At 43.7% G+C, this 19,535-nt stretch overlaps 1 protein-coding gene across 2 annotated transcripts; it reads right to left on the reverse strand.

The window, feature by feature from the left end:
• Nucleotides 1-93: 93 nt before the first annotated feature.
• BDCG_09199 lies at nucleotides 94-5,694 on the reverse strand. 2 transcript variants are annotated; one of them, XM_045424990.1, is made up of 2 exons: nucleotides 3,926-5,694; nucleotides 94-3,755 (listed from the first exon to the last, which is right to left on the reverse strand). In XM_045424990.1, the coding sequence occupies exons 1-2, from the start codon at nucleotides 4,560-4,562 to the stop codon at nucleotides 1,744-1,746; spliced, it is 2,649 nt and encodes an 882-aa protein (XP_045282844.1). In that variant the 5' UTR covers nucleotides 4,563-5,694; the 3' UTR covers nucleotides 94-1,743. The 2 variants fall into 2 exon arrangements, with proteins under 2 accessions (XP_045282844.1, XP_045282845.1); XM_045424989.1 differs by having other exon boundaries at nucleotides 105-3,755; nucleotides 3,920-5,694.
• Between the last annotated feature and the right edge of the window lie 13,841 nt (nucleotides 5,695-19,535).

Here is a 19,535-nt window from a genome sequence, read left to right on the forward strand (position 1 = left end):
AGGAATGTGGCGGGAGTTACTTCACGTGAGATTCGAGGCTGAAAATAAGCTTCTGTTCCCGGAAGTTTATTTCCAGCCTCAAGTATTTAATCTATTTTATTCTTCCATCTTTCAACAGACTTGCTTGTTCAACTAATCAATTTCTTAAAGATGAGATAACTAGTTACATACAAAGAATTTCCTTTTATTAAAAACACAAATTACAAAATTGAGCAGATGTCAGATATATAAACGAAAATATCTTGCCACACGAAATAAACAAAAACCAATTCAACCATTCTTTTCACAATAGCTACAAAAAAACCAGACAAATCAGCATGTAATACCTCTCCAACCATTTGTAAATGTGCAAATAATAGGCAAAACAACAGACAGTGGAACAAAGATAAAAACAAAGCTGATGAAAAAAGCAAGCAAGGCAGAAAGTACTGAAACATCTGATTTCTTTTTTATATATCTCTCATTTCCTTCTTCTTCTCCTGCATTTTAATAGTAATAAACTGATAAACCAATATGACCTCCCCCTCTCAAGCTCATACACCACAATTGAGGTAAAGTAGCTTTGCCCCGCCTGCCCGCCCTTTGCCAAAACGAGAGTAAAAATGAAGATATGAAAAAGCCGAACGAAAAGGAAGAAAAAAAAAAAAAAAAAAAAAAAAGAACGGAGCCAACTAATCCACCCGACAAATTCAACCGACAAGAACCCCCTTCCTTCCCACGCATGCACCAAGCCAAACCTAAGGCGAAGGGGAAAAAAATATGAGAACATGAGATGGCGAAGTGAGAAGAAAAAGAGAAATAAGGAAAAACAAAAATTTTCAGAGTGAATGTGAAATATGTAGTGAATAGCAATTTATTAAAAGAATGAATATGAAATATAAAAAATGGAAAAGGAAATATAGATCGCATGAATAACAAATGACAGTAGGTAGAATGATGAAAGAAAAATCGATAAAATATATATGCAAATGATTATGCGATGTATATGTATGTAACAACATGAAGTTATGATGTAGTAGGTAGATAGGTAGGTAGGTAGGTAGGTAATATAAATGCTGCGGCAAAGAAAAACAATGAAATGAAATGAAAATAAAAGAAGGTCGTGGCTCATGAGATCAAAAAAGGCTGACTGAGTGTGTGTGTGTGGGGTATAAAAACGAATGTCTTTGCCATATATGTATATGGACTTTTACGAAAAATAAAATGAAAAGGCAGGGTAGGCAGAGTGGGCGGGGAAGCAAAGAGGGAAGTAGACGATGTGTGAGTGATTGATGAATAAAACAAATAAAAAACGAGGTCATAAATGCCAGCAGTATGTAAGGGGATGAGGGACGGTAAAAAACGATCGAGCTTTTCCTTTTTTGATGTTACATCAAAACTTTTCCGGGCGCGACAAGATCAGGAAACAGGAAAGGAGGGGAAATGAGAGAAGCAAGAAAGAATGAGGGGGAAAACAAACCAACTGCCGTCTATCTATATAGGGGTACAAGTTTTTGTTTTTTAGGCAAGAATGGAGAAATGAAAAAATGGGATGTTTATAAAAAAGGGGAATAAGAGAAAAAATACTATGCGAGGTAATGTACCGGTAGTGAAGTTATACAGGCCAAGAGGGGGAGTCCTTTCACCCCTCCCTCCAGAGTACCACAAGAAACGAAATTAGCGGTCAGAGTGCGAACCCACATCCCCAACAACGGTGAAACTGTGTTGCTCTTTCCCTTTCTGCTCTGCATTTATACTTTTTCTTCACCGCGATGCAGGGGCGACGGGCGCGGGAGCTGCCGCAGCTGCAGTAGGGAAAAGCGAGTATGACTTCCGAGCCCTCCGACCGCTGGACCCACGGGTGATGGTGGCAGATCGCTTTCGGGGCTCGGGGGCTTTAGACTTTACAGGGGACGTAGGCTGGCGCAGGTCCAGGGCGGATACAGACTTGGCACGATCGTGGTACGGCATTGTTGGGGCAGACGAGATGCCGGAGGTATAGCTATCGATGGAATTTGGAGAGATGCTGGGGTTTGATCGCTGGGTCAGCTCGCGCGCTAGACTCTTGCTTCGTTGATGTGTGGTGATTGGGCGTGGGCGGGGGACGGGGGAAAGCGTGGGTGCGGGCAGGGTTTCCTTTGTCTGCTGCTGTGGGTGTTGTTCGCCGGCAGAGCACACGGAGTCGCGGTCCAAGGCCGAGTGGCTGCAGTTGGAGCTATGCACTAATTCGGGAACACTCGTTGTGGATAGCGAAGAGCGATGCTTTCGTGCGACCGATGCTGCGCGGGACAGGATAATGCTTTCCTCTGAGTTGCACTTGCTAATTTCGGAGCAACTGCCGCGAGGAGAATCGAAGGGCTCGTCCACCTGGACATGGGCATACAATGGATAATTTTCGTCGACTTTTTGGTCGATAGGAATCAATCCATGGTAGGCTTGACTTGAGACAATGTCATCTCCAAATGGCGAAGACAAGATGGGAACATGCTCGTCTCTGAAGTAATCAGCCTGTGACAACGTATCAATTTGAACACACGGGAGAGGACTTGTCGAAGTCATTGGGGTAACATCATAATTTGGGGTTGTGAACGATGGTGCTGAAAAGGAGCTGGCATTGATGGTGTTCTGGTCGCTGTGTTCTGATCCCTCACGGCTGCCTTGATTCTGGATTGCAATTGGCGTGTCAGGGTCAGCCGCGGGGCTTGCATGAATAGTCAGCCTCTCGAGTTTCGACTTCATTTCCACCTCTTCAAACGAGGTGCGTCGCCAATCGAAATTCGAATTGGACTCCGCAGCATGCTCATAGCAATAATCGATGTCGTCCTCCCAAGACAAGTCATCCAGAGGGCGTTGGAATATCGATCGCCGCTTGTTCGATTTCCACCTCTTCTGTGCAAAAGCTTCATTAGAGTCACCATGAAGTGTTGGGATCGTGGGTGATCCGAGCGGCTCTGGTATAAGTTGTTTAGGCGAAGGTACTGCCGGTAGGGGTTTATCGAAGTCGACTCTAGGAGTGGACTGGCCAAAGCGGAATGGCTCCGAAGAAGTTGCGATAGTAGAGTTTCGGGCGTCATTATTGCGGGACATAGCAGTCTCGTCCTCCTCTGGAACATCTGCGAGATCAAAGGCGAGGATGTTTGATGGCGACCGAGTCATTACTGGCATATCATCATCGGGAATGAGAGTATGTCCGACATCGGGGAAAACGCTGGGGAGATCTAGCTTTGGCAAGTGTTGTTCTTGCGTATCATCGTACAGTGTCTCTGGGACCGCGAAGGTCGAGTGAAGGCCAAGCAGGGCATCAATGGTTTGAGGTGATGGCTCGGGGATGTCAGGTGTTGCTAGCTTTGAAGATGATCGAGGAGGCGCAATCATCGAGGGTGACGATTGTTGCCTCGACAGTCGGGACACTGGGCGAGAAAAGTTCTCGACTGATCGAGAATTGAGGTGTGATTGAAGCCTAGAAGGAGATGTAGGTGAGGTGCGTACATCAGACGATGTAGGGCGGCTATGGGCGTGCTGGGACCTTGAGTCTGAAGTGCACGGGCTGGCATCATTTTTGATGGAGATATTGTCAGAGGAAAAGTTTTGGAAATGTAAGCTTTCAGCCCTGATTCCCTTCAGCTCGTGGCCAGGACGCTGGGAGGCTCTAATGACGGAGAATTCCGTAACTATATCATCAAGCTGGCAACTATCCATAGGCGGGAGCTGACTAGGGCTTGTGTGTGTAACGTGTTGGAAATCGAAGGGGTCAGAGATATTCTGTTTTAGGGAATCTATTATCGTGAACAAAAGGAACAAACCCAGCCAATGTCAGCTAAGATTCCAACGTTATACTGTTATGCATACGCATATGCCAAAAAAACCAAAAAGAAAAAAAGAAGAAAAAAAAAAGAAAAAAGAAAAAAAAAAAAAGAAAAAAGGAAAGGAAAGGACAAACACGTACGGGTGCCGCTGTGTCGCGACCTGTGGCTGCGATGGAATATTCCAACGCCATCCATCCTCTGGGATGCAGAGTGAGATCCTCTGGCCATTTCGTCTTCCTCGTCTAGGGTTAGGGTGGAAGAAATGCTAAATTTGCTTCCCTTGCGCCGAAGAATGCGACTGCCGCGCGACAGGAAGGACTTTGCGGTGCTTGCTTCTTTCTCAGAAACGAGGGAGGTGGCACTGGAAAGGGTTCGACCGTCTTGAGAAGATCTGCGCGACGCGGAGTCGCCGCTGGTCAGAGACGAGGCCGGGGACTTGTAGGAGGAGGAGCTGGAGGTGGCAGTATTGGATCGAGAGCGAGCACCGAAGACAGAGAGGCGGATAGGACTACGGGTGGAGGATCGCGAGCGGCCTACAGCAGGGGATTCAGGGACGGTGGAGGTAGATGACATTGGCGGCGGCAAATGGTCACAGCTTTGGTTGTAATACCATTGCGAGCCGGGGGAAGAAAAGGAGGAAGTTGACGCAGATGCAGACGCAGACGCAGACGGATACGGAGTATTATTATTTTTATCAATGCTCTTCTTGCCGTGGTTTTTGTTGTCCTTGCTATTCCTGGTGTTAATGCCAATCGCACTGGGAACAGAGTCAAACATGACAGGAGGGAGTCAATGGGGCAACCACTATTCCGCATTCGACGAGGATGGAGGAGGAGAAGGAGGAGGAGGAGGAGGGGCGGGCGGGCGAGCAGTGCGACGGAGGGATATGAAAGGACCCCCGTTGTCATTTAGTTTAATCCTGTCCTTGTCCAAAGGAAGACGCGAAGCCCGGGGGGAGGGAGAATTAAGGAACCAGGGCACCCTTGAAGGGGAAAAAATGGGATGGGGGCTAATATCCCTGGGGGAGGACGAGCAGATACCAGTTAAAAAAGGAGCGGAGAATTGTGGCTAGCTAGCAGCAATCCCAATTGGGGGATTTATGGAGCTGGGGATATTTATTCAAGCAAGGAAGCGAGTGTGTAAGGACGAGGAAAAGGAAAGGAAAAGAAAATTAAAAGAATGAGTGGATAAGTTGGGGAGAGCGAGAGGGAGAGAGAGAGAGAGAGAGAATGAGAGAGAGAGAATGAGATCTGAGAGCCGACAGGAAGAGAGGAGGAGAAGGAGAGAGCACGTGCAAAAAGCGAGATGGACGGGGGGGGGGCAGAGAGAGCGATGATCTTTGTGGCAGTACTCCGTAGTGTAATAACAATAAATGTAAGGAATGGAATAGTAAGCAAGGAGAATGGGTAATAATAGCAGCAGCAGTAGCAGTAGTAGCAGTAGTAGCAGTAGCAGTAGTAGTATTTGGAGATGATATGATAAAAGGAGAGGAGGACAAGGTCTATTTTCTCATCTCCATTCTTCGACTGGACTGGTCATATATATATTGGATGGATATATTGGAGCATAGTCCTGGGGGGGGCCTATAGCTAGGTAGTTATATTAGAGAGTATCTTCTTCTCATATCATATAACAAGTCCTGTTATAATGACCAGGGGAAGAGAAAGCTTGGGCTTGGGTGGATCAGAGACCAGACAATTGGGCAGTAGAAGTAGGAAAAGAAGAAGAATGCATTGAGTAAAATGAAGCCAGAAGAAGAAGAAGAAGAAGGAGAAGGAGAGAAAGAGGGAGAGAGAGTTATGTTGTGTGTGTGTGTTGTATGTATGTGTGTATGTGTGTGTGTACTCCGTATGGAAGCAAGGAAGAAGCAGAAGCAAGATTGATCCCGTCCCGTCGTTCGGGAAGAGCATTATTATTACAGGTTGCAAGGTATGTATGTATGTATGTATGTATGTATGTACGTGTGTACTGTACTACTCTGTACTGTAACAGGTACAAGTACAAGTAACCAGCTTATTTTTACAGTTTTGCAGTTTCCAGCTTTCCCTCCCAGGCCCCCCCCCCCCCCCCGGGCTGGGGTGGGCTGGGCTGGAACCTCCCTTCGCTGCGGGCCCGGGGGTCGAGCTGATGTCATCCCATGTCAATCAATCAATGTCAATCAACCCCATCACAAATAACCAAATACTCAGTGTAGACAGAACACACTATTATCACTTATCTCAAATACTCAATGCTCAGTGCTCAACACATGCAGTAGTATCAAAAGTAGTTACTCTCTAGAATGATTAACTAAAAAATATAGTTAGTACTATGTTGTGTGAAGAAAGTAGTCTGTGTGTGTTGTATGTTGTATCTCAGATAGAGTTGCTCTTGGATGGAACCTTGATTCTAGCCATGATCTTGGGTTGATTTTCTAACCAACCATGTTCATCTACTACTACTACTAGATGCTTCTGCGGCTGCTGCTGAATGTTCCTTCTGGCTCTTTCCTTGTGTTGCAAAAATGGGGTATATATACAGTATAATACACACCCCCATACATACATGCACATGTACACTCTCAAGCTGCTTGTTAACCTGCCAGTGAGTAAGAGAAAAGAAAAGAGAAAAAGAGAAAAAGAAGGAGATGGAAGGTGAGAGAGAGAGAGAGAATGAGAGAGAATGAGAGAGAATGAGAGAGAATGAGAGGGCTGGGGAAAGAGTTAAAAAGAAAGAGGTTAAAAAAGAAAAGGAAAGAAAAAAGAAAGGAAAAAATCTCTCTCTCTTTTTTCTCTTCTTCTGCACTTTAACTTGCAAGATGCTCTCATTCATTCAGTCTATCTGAAGAATGGAGTTTTTTAGCTTTTTCTTGTTCATCAATCATCATCATCCTTCTTCTCCTTCTCCTTCTCATGTTCTTATTACAAATGAGAATTAACTCAGCCAGCCAGTCAATTGAATAATAATAACCCCTCTCACTTCTACTCTTTTATTATGTTACAATTGCCTCTCTTCTCACAGCGCGTACAATCAAATATATACATCGACAGATAAGCGCAGCAGTGCTTACTGCTGTGCAATCCTGGGCATGACAGGTAGGTAGGTAGGTACATTTACATGTACTGCGTACCTGTACATACTGTATAGCACGCCCGTAATTATCCTTCGCTGATCCCCGCCCCGGGCCATATGGGCCGCCGCCGTATGAGGGGGACGACGACGATAAGCGACCTCCGCCGACCGACCTGTCGTGGCTGATGGAGCATTTCTTTAGTAGTAGTAGTAGTAGTAGTACTACGCAGTACGTACAAGAGTGCGCGCTCTGCAGTGCTATTATTATTATTATGAGTGGATGGATTGGCTGCTTCAAGCTTCAAGCAAGCGGTTGGTTCCTAGTTCCTGGGTTCGGGTTTCGGGTTGCAAGGTTTAGTTTAGTTTAGTTTAGTTTAAGTTACTGGGGAGGTATACCTTTTTTAAGAATTCTGTGAAGAAGTAGTTTGTACTTACACTCCGTACGGAAGTACAGAGTAATAATACAATGGATATCTTAAATTGGGGTATGATGATGACAATTCATTGTGATTGAGACTGTCGGGGATATATATAGCATTCAAATTTAAAATAGATGATATTCTCCTGGAGAAGCGAAAATCCCGGATGAAGGAGAAATGGAAAGTGAGGAGGAGAAATTGCTCGTGTTACCTGAGGCTTTTTTTTTTTTTTTTTTTTTTTTTCTTACGCATATTTCTTTTTTTACTTCTTTCTCTCTTTTTGTCTGTTCTTCCCTCTCTCCAAAAAAATAAAAAATAAAAAATAAAAAATAAAAAATAAAAATAAAAAATAAAGAAGAACCTCTTCCTACAAACTGCTGAACTCCACGCACACAGCTCGCAGCTCCTCAAATCAAACAACCAACCTCACACATAAACCTATGAACTGAGTGAAGTGCGTATGTTACTCTGTAAGACATGTAGCTTTTTTTTTTTTTTTTTTTTTTTTTTTTTTTTTTTTTTTTTTTGATCATGAAAAAATAAAATAAAATAAAAAATAAAGGGGGTTGATCTGGTTTTCGGATTTTCCCCCCCCCTTTGATTATTTGATTACTGATTAACATGAATACTCTGGTTCTTCTTTTCTTACTTACAGATTATAAGTCATTGATTGATTGATGATTATCATCATCATTTTTATTATTTCTAGACTCTTGAAGAGCTGTCTGACAGATACTGAACAATACCTAGAGCCTAGAAAGAGTGAATGGTTTCAAGTTTAACGATTCAACTAGCTCTTGTGCTGATTGATAGTGAAACGAACCATTTCACATCACTACATACTTATTAATACTCCATACTCTTACATACATAGGTAAAAGCCTCCAGGCGCGTCTCTGTTTTAAACTTTATCATAATATGTTTCGCTTTTGAAGAGCAAGATAACTAACTATCAGTTTCTCTTTTTTTCGTCCGATTGGAGGAGAGGCCCTCAACTCATTATTATTATTATTACTGATTGCAGCGATGGGTAGTCCTGGTTCCCGGATGGCGATGGCCCCCAACAACACTTGTAGAATAATAAGAATAATGTAGAACAGAGACGCAGGATGAAGCAACTCCATTCCAACCTGCAGCAGAGATATAGTTATATAGTTATACCTTATGTACGGAGAAGTATTATGCGGCCTTTCCTGCTTCCTTCTTCCTTCTTCCCTCTTCCTGCTTGTTGCTGCTTGCTGCTTTGAGATGCCAGCTTTGGACCTACTTTGCTTGACATATTCAACTTTAGCACTCTCTCCGAAATACATACACACACACACACACACACACAATACTAATACAGTCTGACATTCCCCATCCTCTTCTCACCGCTGTAGATTAGGATGTAAAAACTGAAATTAGTATTAGAAAGAGCTAGAATGAGTTACAATCTCAAGAAATATGAAAGAAGAAGAAAAAAACAATATTATGAGTAAGTATGTTGGCACCATGTTCAACTATAACCCGAAGACTACGTAGGATACGATACTATAACTACTCCGTAGGGTGTAATAATTGAGAAGAGATGGTGGTTGGATGCCATCGCACAGGGTTTTCAAAAAAAGCTTCAAATAATGATATCTTTGAAGCCCCGTTCGTTCTCAAACCCCCGCAGAATTCAAGGCTTGGTTAGTTAAAAGTTATTGGTTTTTGTTTCATGGTCCAACGTACGTTCCACGTTCCACGTTCCATGTTCCAATGTTCCATGTTTCCATGTTTGAGGCGAAGATAAAACTATTATTCCTAACTATTCCAATCCAGCGTAAATGTAATGGTATGCAGAAAAAGGAATTTCCCAGGCTAAAATAAATGGTTTATTAGCAGGCAGACCAATCTAACTTGGGAACTGGCCATTGAAGGGAAGGGAAGGCAAGGAAAACTCTCGCCTGAATATCCTGATCGGATCTGATCTGGTCAGATTAGTTACAGATTTACTTTCTTGAACTTTCTTGAACCATTGAACGATTTGAAACGAATTCAAACGATTTTCGCCTCCAGATCCTAGCGCTAGCATCCGAAGCAGAAACCAAGCCAACAGAACAGGCTAGAAAACTAAAACAAAAAAGGGATGGATCCCAACAAGTAATCAAACGGTTATTAGAAGAAACCCAGCCGGAAACGGGTTTCGTCGTCCTTAGTTCGCCCCAGGTTTCCAACGGCCGTCGCGAAAACTTGCAAGGTGTCTTGTCTGTCTGTCTGTCTCCCTCTCTCTCTTGTCTCTCTCTCTCCCCCCCCCCCCCACCTCATTCTCCCCCTTCATTCCCAGCAGCCCATGCAGGCACGGAAAGATAAACTCCAATCGAATCGCTAGATACAATCTGCGATTCCTGTCTGATTCTTTCGAAACAACCCTTGGGAAACTTCCCCTTCCCCTTCCCCAAACCCCACACCATCGTGAAATCGTGATCCCAGCACTCTCTTGTATCCCCGTCCATATTGATATTACTCCGAGGTCCCACCTCCCCGGGGCCTGTAACGATCCAGTACGACTCCAGCGATCGCGCGCGGGCGTTGGCGAATATTTATTTATATTTATTTATTTTTATTGGATTGGACAGGGGGTTGGGTTGGGGCTGGGAAGTTGAGATTTGCTTGACAAAAAAGAGAGAGAGAGAGAAAAAATAAGGGATGGATGGATCCGTCGCTTACGGGGCGTGAGTTGACTTGAGCTTTTTTCTGTTCTTTTTTCTTTTTTTTTTTCTTACTCCGTTACTCCGTTCTCCGTAACTACTTATAACCTCCACTTTTTATTCCTGATCGACATCCGTCGATCATTCTGGCGAGCTCAGAACGGGTGCGGGTGGAGGTGGAGGAAGCAATAATAATAATAATAATAATAATGTTCAGAAGTACACCGTAGGTAGTGAGAGGGAAATAAAGACCCGCGATGAGAGACGGAGGAGGAAAAAATGGAGATAGTTAAATCGCCAGTTTCTGCGTCTTTTTTTTTTTTAAAAAAAAAAAAAAAAACAAAAAAAATATTCAGGCCGTGCGATACAGACCGAACCATGGATGGTGGTACGTTACATTACACATAACTTACCATACAGTGACTACATTATTCCGTAATAGATGGCTATATAGCTAACTCTCCCCTCAACAACCTCACCTCGCACACCTCGCCGCTACACCAAACCTCGAGGGCGGCACGACACGGTAACTATATACTATTTATTATTATATACCTAGGCAAGGCAGGTCGAGGCACGACATGCGGGAACTGTAGTGTGCAGTTGTATAGTGCCCATTCTTCTTAGGCCTACGTATTGTATGTTCATTCATTAATATCTATCCTATGCTGCTCTATATTCTTCTTTTTTGAAAAAAAAAATAAAAGTAAAATAAATTAAAAGCCACCATTCACTTGACAGAAGTATGGCGCACATGATGAACAGGGCCATGCCATGCAATTCATCACATCATGTCGCCCGGAGTGGAGCGCGGAGGGAGGGGGAGGGAGGAGGGAGGAAAAAGGGGGAGCGGGTGCAAATCATCGTAGATTGCTTGCTTATTTATGGTCAAGGAAGGTGGAGGGAGGGAGAGTTGAAGAGTTGAGCACAGGACAGATTTTCCCCAAGTTATGTCCTTCTTCTATCCTGTACATGTACATGTACATGTACTACTGTACACTGTACTGTACATGTAGCATCGACCAGTCAAGTCAGTCCCCACCCGTCCGCCGTCCATCATGATTAATATTACGGAGTATTATTCATGCCCAGCCATGGTCCATGTACTCCGTCCGTAGTGTAAAGTTTCCGCCTAGGACGAGTCTGTGCGCTCGCTGGGTTCGTCTCTCCCCGCTGCTGCCCACAAATCTATGTAATAATGTACAATGTACAATGTACATGTACATGTACATGTGCATTATTATTGCACGATCTCCCCAGATGGTTTTTATGTTTATTTTTATTGGTATCGCGAGGTGAGGTTGGATGATACATATCGCGATATATTTCCTGGAATAACATAGAAGTCTCCCCCTCCTCCTCCTCCTCCTCTTCTACTTCCTCCTTGCACCCAGGCATGTATGTATCCAAGGTGTGAGCAGGCTCGTGCCTTGGATTCACTCTTTGCCAATGCCCATGTTCAAGTCTATGCTGGTTTGCTCATGGCCGGGCCATCCCATCCATGTTCCTGTACATACCTTGCTTAGGCATAGTATGTGGTGTACATACATCCATATCCTTGCCAAATAAATCCCCTCCTCTCCTCCTTACCCCTCCCTTGTACAGCACAAGCCCTGCAACCGCCCGTCCCTGTTGCATAACTACTAGGTTTAACGTTGCATGGGGAAAAGGGTGCTCTACCCTTTTTTCAACACACACACAGACAAACCATCTATTATTATGTAGTTATGTGTCATACTGCGCTTGGGGTTTTGTTTGTGGGAATATATATATTTTTTATCTTGTCAAGAAATTCTTGATTTGGTACAAGAAGTCCCACTAATCTCTGCAATGCTAGTTAGTTTGCAGTAACATACAATGCGTACATTTCTGAGAGGAGTACTCCGTACAGGACATACACATAAACTAATTGATGAGGGGGGGGGGGGGGGGGGGGGGAAAAAAATTTTCATCCTCTCTTTTTTTTTTTAAAACCCCCCCCCAAAGAAATAGGGGACCCTGGGGAGAGACTTTGGGGTGGGGAAAAAAAAAAAAAAAAAATTTTTTTTTGGGTTTCAAATTTCCATTGGGGTGGTTGGGTTTCCTTTTCCTTTCCCCCCCCCCCCCCCCCGGGCCCCCCGCAGCCAGCCGATCGGGATTCTGTTTTAGTTAATCGTAACATAAGAGCCTTTCGTCCATGGGCCGTTTCTTGACCCTGTTTTCCCTTCCCACGGGGAAATAATAAGTTAATAATAATCATTTCTTAACTAGTTAATAAAAAAAAAAATCCCCGCAAAACTCTCTTCTACCCACGAAGATTGGAATTGGAGGCTAGCGTTAGTACCTAGGTTAGAAAGAGAGGACATCATCAGGGTTACGTTACATATAGAGCCAAGAACATGGGAACATTCCGCTTTGCACTGCCATTTTTTGTTATTTATTTTAATGTGCTTGGATTAAGTTAGGTGATTTCCTTAGATGTAGTTATCATCTGCTATGATATGCTTCTATAATGATCATGTAGAGAACATGTATTCCATAAGTCAGAGAAAGATCTCCGAAGTCATTCAAACCAGCTAGCTATCTCTTCTTGAAACCTCTCATCTTGAATTCATTCAGCGAATCAAGCTTCCTGTCTCAAGATCTTGATATTATCTCATCAACAAACACAGGCTACTAAGAATGTGACAACAGAGAATCACATCTGTTGATATGAAGTTTAATAATCTTTAGAATTCAGATTTGAAGGGGGTAAAAATAAAATGTCAAGCTGAGAATACATAACAAAGAGCACAGATAGCAATAATTTATCATTTAAAACAACTCTACTATGTAGGTTGTATGGAATGGTTCAGCCCCCTAACTACCAGTTAGCCAGGTGGTGATCGAGCTCTTCTGCCCCCAGTGTCCTATAGGTGCTTCATTGTTGATATTGTGGAAAGCAGCTTGCGCTGATGAATCAAGAATAATGATACCAGCTATCAGCCCTGAAACTCGTCCGGTGGCCATGAAGGTTTTGCAAAAATGCTAAGCTTTCTAGCTCGTCGGAGTCTAGTAAGGAAGCACATGAATAGCGAAATCCGTGCAACCATGAGCCTACTATAGGTTGCCTGTAGCTCTGTCACGAGGAACATTTTCGACCGTATTTCGGCTGGGTAACGGCGCTCCGAAGAATGTAATTGGGTAGCGATACTTGAAGCATGCTACCCAGTAGAGGCTGCACTGATCGTTTTCCAGACGTGTTGAATTTGAATTCTGATTCAAGAATCAGGAGAACAAATAAAGAACAAGGGAAGCATATTATTGTGTTATATAGAAAGTCATGTCAGAAACCGCATTGCGGAGGGAAACACAACTGGAAGTGAAGAGGAAATGAAAAAGAAAGCATAACCTCTACCAGAGCTACGCCTCATACTCAATATCTTCACCATTATCACATGGGATGCATTGATCCGACACTGGCATCATTCAGTCAACGACGGATGAGAAAATGAGAGGGACGTGGCCAAATAGCCGATATATTTTTCTTCGCAAGATTGCTTATGAGTTCTTCGCGGCTCATTTTATTACATTCGTCGATGAGATTTTTCATTCAAAGTCCTGTTCAGGGGCGGACTGAGAACGGTTGGAAGGAGGGTTTTGGGAAGCTTGGGGAGGGCGGCGGTAGCTTGCCAGACAGACGGCATCGTAGCCGTCTTAGGTATCTTTGACGAAGAGGTCATTTCAGCAGTCGGGGGATGGGATATATCTTAAGAAGGTAGGGCTAGACAGATATTATCATTCACAAGGAGGTGAAGCTGCTTGCATTGGGAGGATAGTTTTGAGATGGCATAACACAGGGCCAAAAGTTGAGCTCAAGAAGTGGAGAGAACGGAGAGCTTCCCAAAGAGGTAATTAGCTATCGAGTCACCTGACCTTTCAGCCCTACCTAGGCTAGGCCTTCTAGAAGGTTATAACGGTTCTTGGATTGAAGTATACTCAGAGTGATCTGCTTTATAAGATATCAGATTTGATTGTTATTAAACCTTCAAAAGAGTTAGTTATGAAAATCCACATTGTACTGTAATTGGCAACTAGGATTTTAGTATTTTGTGTGTGCAGTCGTTGATACAAAAGTCCGTCTAATGTCCGTCTAATATGAGAAAGCGGTGAGGAGGAATCCACAACTCCAGTCCCTAATTGAAGGCAATAAAAAACAACAGCACGTTCAGTCAGTTGAGTAATAATGATATGATGTTCCATGATTTTCTCCTCGCCATATCTCCTTAGTTTCTTGCTGAGCGAATAGATGAATCAAAGACAAGGTAGTTACGAAGTACCGCTGGAGGCAAGCTGGCATCATCTTTTCTCATCTTTTTTCTCTTCCTGTCACGGGGGGGGTTCAAGAGCAGAAATAGCACCAAATAAAATCGAGTGTTAAAAAAATAAAATTAAATAAATAAAAGAAAGGAAAGAAAGAAAATGAGACAAAAACAACCAACCAGCACAGCACAGCACATACCATCATTCTCCAATGCTGATCATGTCAGACTCAGCAAACCTTGGAACCAACAACGTGATAACGTGATGTGATTTCCATGTGTGACATGACAGAGTTTTTGCTTCTTTTTCTCTCTCCTCTCACCATGTCTTTTTTTCGCGCGTTCGAAGGAAACTGCCCTTCCAGCTTGCCGAGTCAGGATTCCAAGAAGATAACGATCTGCACGTACGTACGTTCGGGCTAGTTCAGCCCTGGCCCAGGCTGGCTGGAGCCTGGGTGGGCTGGGCGGGTGTTGATGGCACCTTGCCAGGATGAGGATGATGAGGATGGCCAGAGGCGGCCATTTGGGCGGCCACTTTTACACAGGTTTTTGTTATACATACACGTTTTTTTATTTTTTTTTATTTTTATTTTTTTTGTTTGAACATTTTTTCGAGACGTGAAAATTCCTGTTTCGAACATTCTTCTCACTCAATATCGGGACTTCTTTTTCTATTCGTTGGACATCAAGCACCCTTTTGTTTGGTACTCGACTTTTGGCGGAGGATAAATTGAAATAACAACTTTACCCCTCCAATTCTACTCGGGTAAGCACTTTTTTTTCACCGGGGGTTCAATGTAATAATATTTTTGATTGCATTTCATGTTTTGTAAAAAGGGGTCCTTCTTTTTTGCATAACCTGAATACAGAGTACATACGGAGTACTTAGCTTAGCGTACGGCACACAATGCATCGCGGATGAAGCCAGATACAGGAAAAAAAGAAAATATATATATAGTTATATATTATCCCCCGATCGAAACCAAAGGGAAACCTGGCCTGACCTTGGGTCTTACCATTTCCCATTCCTTCCCCAGCGATTTCCAATTTCCAGCCAATAATCTATCTTTTCACATAACTTTACCAATTCGTCCCCCCTGTCTGGCTTTGGCACCCGCCGCCGTGAACAGGGATTTTTATTCAGGAACAAGGGCAACAAGCGACGGACTCTCGGGATCAAAGGCTAGGGAATCGTGGATCAAGCCAAGGCAGGGATCGCTGGTCTTGGAACGGCAACGGGGGCGTTCTTCGTCCCTTTTGTTTCGTCCTTTTTTTTCGACCTTTTTTTTCGCCCTTTTTTTTTATTTTTTTAATTTTAATTTTATTTTATTATTTTTTGATCCCGAAGATGAAGATGATCACGATGGGGATTTGCCGTTTTGTTGTCTCTCATCCATAGAGAGAAAGAGAGCGACGGTATGGATCCGTACTGAAATTCATTCAGCTGGATCTATCCCTGGATCTATGGATCTATGGATCTATGCAAGGGAAAGTGTTGGGCTGGCAGAGATATCGCCAACGAATCCCGGCGTGGAAGCTGTGGACAACGTGGGAAGTTGGCGATGTAAACGCTGAATATTCGTTAAGCTATGGACAGATTGACTGGGGGGGGGGTTAGACGGTGGCTGATAGATTGTGAACATTGTTTGAGCAAGATCTTTGGTGGGAAACTCTCTATCTTTGCCTCTTTCTTTGGCGCCTTTTTATTTCTTGTCTCCTCCGCTCTTCCATTGTATCTTGACCATGATACATACCTGCCTGGGTGCAGCGGCTAGGCGGTTGCCGATGGTGTTTTCTTGGGCTTTCATGTTTTAAGCATAGGAAAAAAATGCATCAATCCGCTCGTTTCATGGAATTCTTTCAACTGGGCGCTCGTGATGCCGACGAAGTGACGAAAACAATGCCCGAGCGCTGGGAGCGTTTTTTTCGACAATTCCATTCAAATCAGCCTAACAAAATGAAATAGTTACGGGAGGGAGGAATCCAGATATTATTCACAGGGACAGGTTGAAGTGCGAACAAACGAGATAGGTACGTATTCGGGGAATCGCCGCCCGCCATTTGCTGATCTTTAGGCGGTGCTCGTACAGCGCTCCACATGCTTTGTATATGGAAATCTCACGGGCTCGGGCTTCGCAAAAAAGAATGGAGCCCGAATGAAGAAATATTCTTATTGTCGTCGCCATTTTCGTTTGATTCGAAAGGCTTTGCAATTCCTTCTATTATTGTCTTTCTGGCGGAGGGAAGAATTAGAGGATAGTTGACCTGGCTGATATTGAAAGACGCAACGCAAACAGAATAAACAATCCCATTGATGGCGAATACTAATTATTGACTTGACTCGAGGATCTAGCGATCTTGACTTGTCGGGCAACTCATCCTAGGACATTTCCTTTGCCATTGTTCCATGTTGAAGCCGTGATTGAAGCATCTCGCTTGCAGGAGTGATCGAAACTGCAATACTTCTCTCTTACGAAATACTTCTATCGTTCCAAGCTTATGTGTATATTACATTACATGTAGCTGTGGTAACTACAGGTACATGTACATGTACATACATGTACATGCCTACAATGCCATGCTTCCAATATTGCAAAATAAGACGATTCATGGGCTTGCCTCTAACATGCTCAAGATTGTATTCAGAGAGATATGAGAAATTATTACAGAGACCACTTTTCTGCAAAAATCCATATCTACCTTCTTGAAGCTCAGTCATATTCAAGGCGGAATTCCATTCCCAACTGGTAGAATAACCTCTACCATCGGGACCATTGCAATGAAACATATGCTTGCTCCCAAGCAGATTCTATATCTAGTGCCTTCTCTAGAATAGAAATACGACCCTGATTCTGACACACCATGATGCCGACTATGCATCTTGATAGCTTCATTCCGTGTCTGCCTTTGCCCCTTGAAACCTGAGAAACTGAGCTTTGCACCATCGCTTCACGGGGACCTATCTTTCCTTATAATCTCGTTCAGCTGTGAATGAGGGATTTGTTTATTTAAAGTAATCGAAGCATATTCCATTTACTTTATTCGATCAGCAAGTTTTCATTCACAACGTGATACAAGAAATTCCCTACATGAGATTAGGTTTTAGGAGGTCTTCAATTAAGTCTCTAAGAAGATAATTGATACACCAAGCCTTGAAAGCTGTTGAACAAGAGTTTTTCAGCAAGGAGATTGTGGTAAGGTCCATTCCAAGTCATATAAATCTTTAGCTTGGTCTCACGCATAGACAAAAGGCAAGGTGTGACAAAATTCCCCAGTTTGATTGTGCGCAGATTTGAAATGGCTTGACTCTCGCTATTAATCATTGAACTGAGCCTGAATATCTTTTTCATATATACACATCTATAATGACTAACAAACTCAGGGTCACAAGTGAACCATGCTATCAATGAAACCTGGGTCTTAGCTCGTGTTAGTGACTTATTCTATGAAATCTTGAGACGTCACCAGCGTGAACAAGGGTAGATACTCCTCTTTATCCAACCTTCTCCGTCATTCGTCCTCAATTAACCCCTGGAATAGGGACCGCTCCTGAGCCCCTGGTTGAGTAACATAAGGCCACCGATGGAATATTGAACAGAATGTTTCGCCCATCTGAACTAAGACTTTATGACAAGACGTGAAGGGGAACAGAAGAGTCGGTTGTTCATATTCCTTACCTGGGCATCATAAAGGATGATAACGAAACATGCTACGGACCCATATTCTCATACGAACGAGTGGGATTTGGTGCATACTCCATCCACTCTAGGTATATCAAATATCAGATGTCCTCTAGGTGCCACACCACCCCTATTCATGGATTGCGCAAGCCGTTGGTTTCATTTAAACGCAGCTCCAGAAATGAACAACAGCTTAAAAGGGACTTGTCTGTGACTACCACAATATTCAACCTTGAGACATCCAGGGCTTTTCGTGGCTAACGGCCTGCCAAATAGCCGTATGGAGCTTCTTCCCGAGTGGCCCCAAATACATCATGTCATCGTATCATGTTTCCTACAGCAATTTTATCTCGAGGTCCAGATTAAAACTTCTGTGAAACCTTCCACTAAAAGACCTACCGATGGGAAAGCAGGTATATAATTCTCATCACTCACTACATTCCGCCTTTTCTTTTCTTCAAAACAGCCAGATTTCAAACGTCGGCCTTTGCTTTCTCCGTTTTCATCACGGTCTTTCGTTCTGGTCCGTGTACTTGAAACAGGAGACTTTCGGGTGTTAGACATATTGGTATGGGCTGAACGTTTTCTTTTGCAAGAAGTGAGGTCGCAGTACGATATCTCATCACCCGATAACCAGAAATAAATGACTGGGAGATTGCAAAATGTGGTTTTGTGATTAACAGCGCGATACAGGTCGCAATCCCGAAATATTTGAGTTTCAATATGAATTTTGCAAATACACAGGAGCCAAAAAATAAATTCGCCTGAATACCCGTTGTATCGGATCTTATGTTGACTGCTGCATGTCCTTCATACCTTGTCCATTCAACAAGGAGGCATCCACATGAGGATCCGACAACTCCGTGTCGAACGATCCGGATGTGATTTTTTGCGTCGACGCGATCTAGAGCGATGGATGATAATAATGCGGCAAAAGAAGTTGATGTTCCTACTTGTTCCGCCACCAAAGATAATAATCGGGAGAGCGATGATGCAACAAGAGTGCTCAGAATACTTCATCAACTTCATATCTACATCGGTAGATGCAGTACCTGTTCTCATGATTATGGTCGGTCCAGTAGTCAAGGCTTCTCGTCCGCTCAAACTGTCCTAGTTTTACATTAGTCATGTGTCTCGATCCGCTTTGACCGCGAACAACCATGCATGGCCTCAAACTGCGCAGACCTCTATGATCCTCGTACCTTACAAAAAGAGGCCCCTTTTCCCAGGATTCTCCCTCCCCACGACGCTGTTACGAAATTCACACACGCCGAGAGCTCCGAAGCACAAAATGAGCGTGGAAACAAACCCCCTGCACCGCTTTCGACATCCCCTCCATGGCCGTTCCGGAAGCTGAGGCGGCGGAGCTGGTTTCTCTATATCCGCTGCTATCTATAGAAAGCGGCATAGGTGGGGGGGCCCCGCTTGCATTTACGCAGTATGTCCGAACTTCTTCCGCTCGGTTTCTCACCAGGTTTTGATATGGATAAGTGACGCGGGCTTCCCTATGTTCTCGTTAGCTGATACCGAGGCATATAAGGTAGGGGATAGCTATATCTATGTAAAAAGATGACAGTTAAAGAATTCATAAGAAAGGACGCTCAGATGGACATCTCAGACTAGATAAGTGGAACGAGCAGAAATATGA

This window comes from Blastomyces dermatitidis (assembly GCF_000003525.1).
Source record: "Blastomyces dermatitidis ER-3 genomic scaffold supercont1.14, whole genome shotgun sequence".
Taxonomy (NCBI): Eukaryota; Fungi; Ascomycota; class Eurotiomycetes; order Onygenales; family Ajellomycetaceae; genus Blastomyces; species Blastomyces dermatitidis.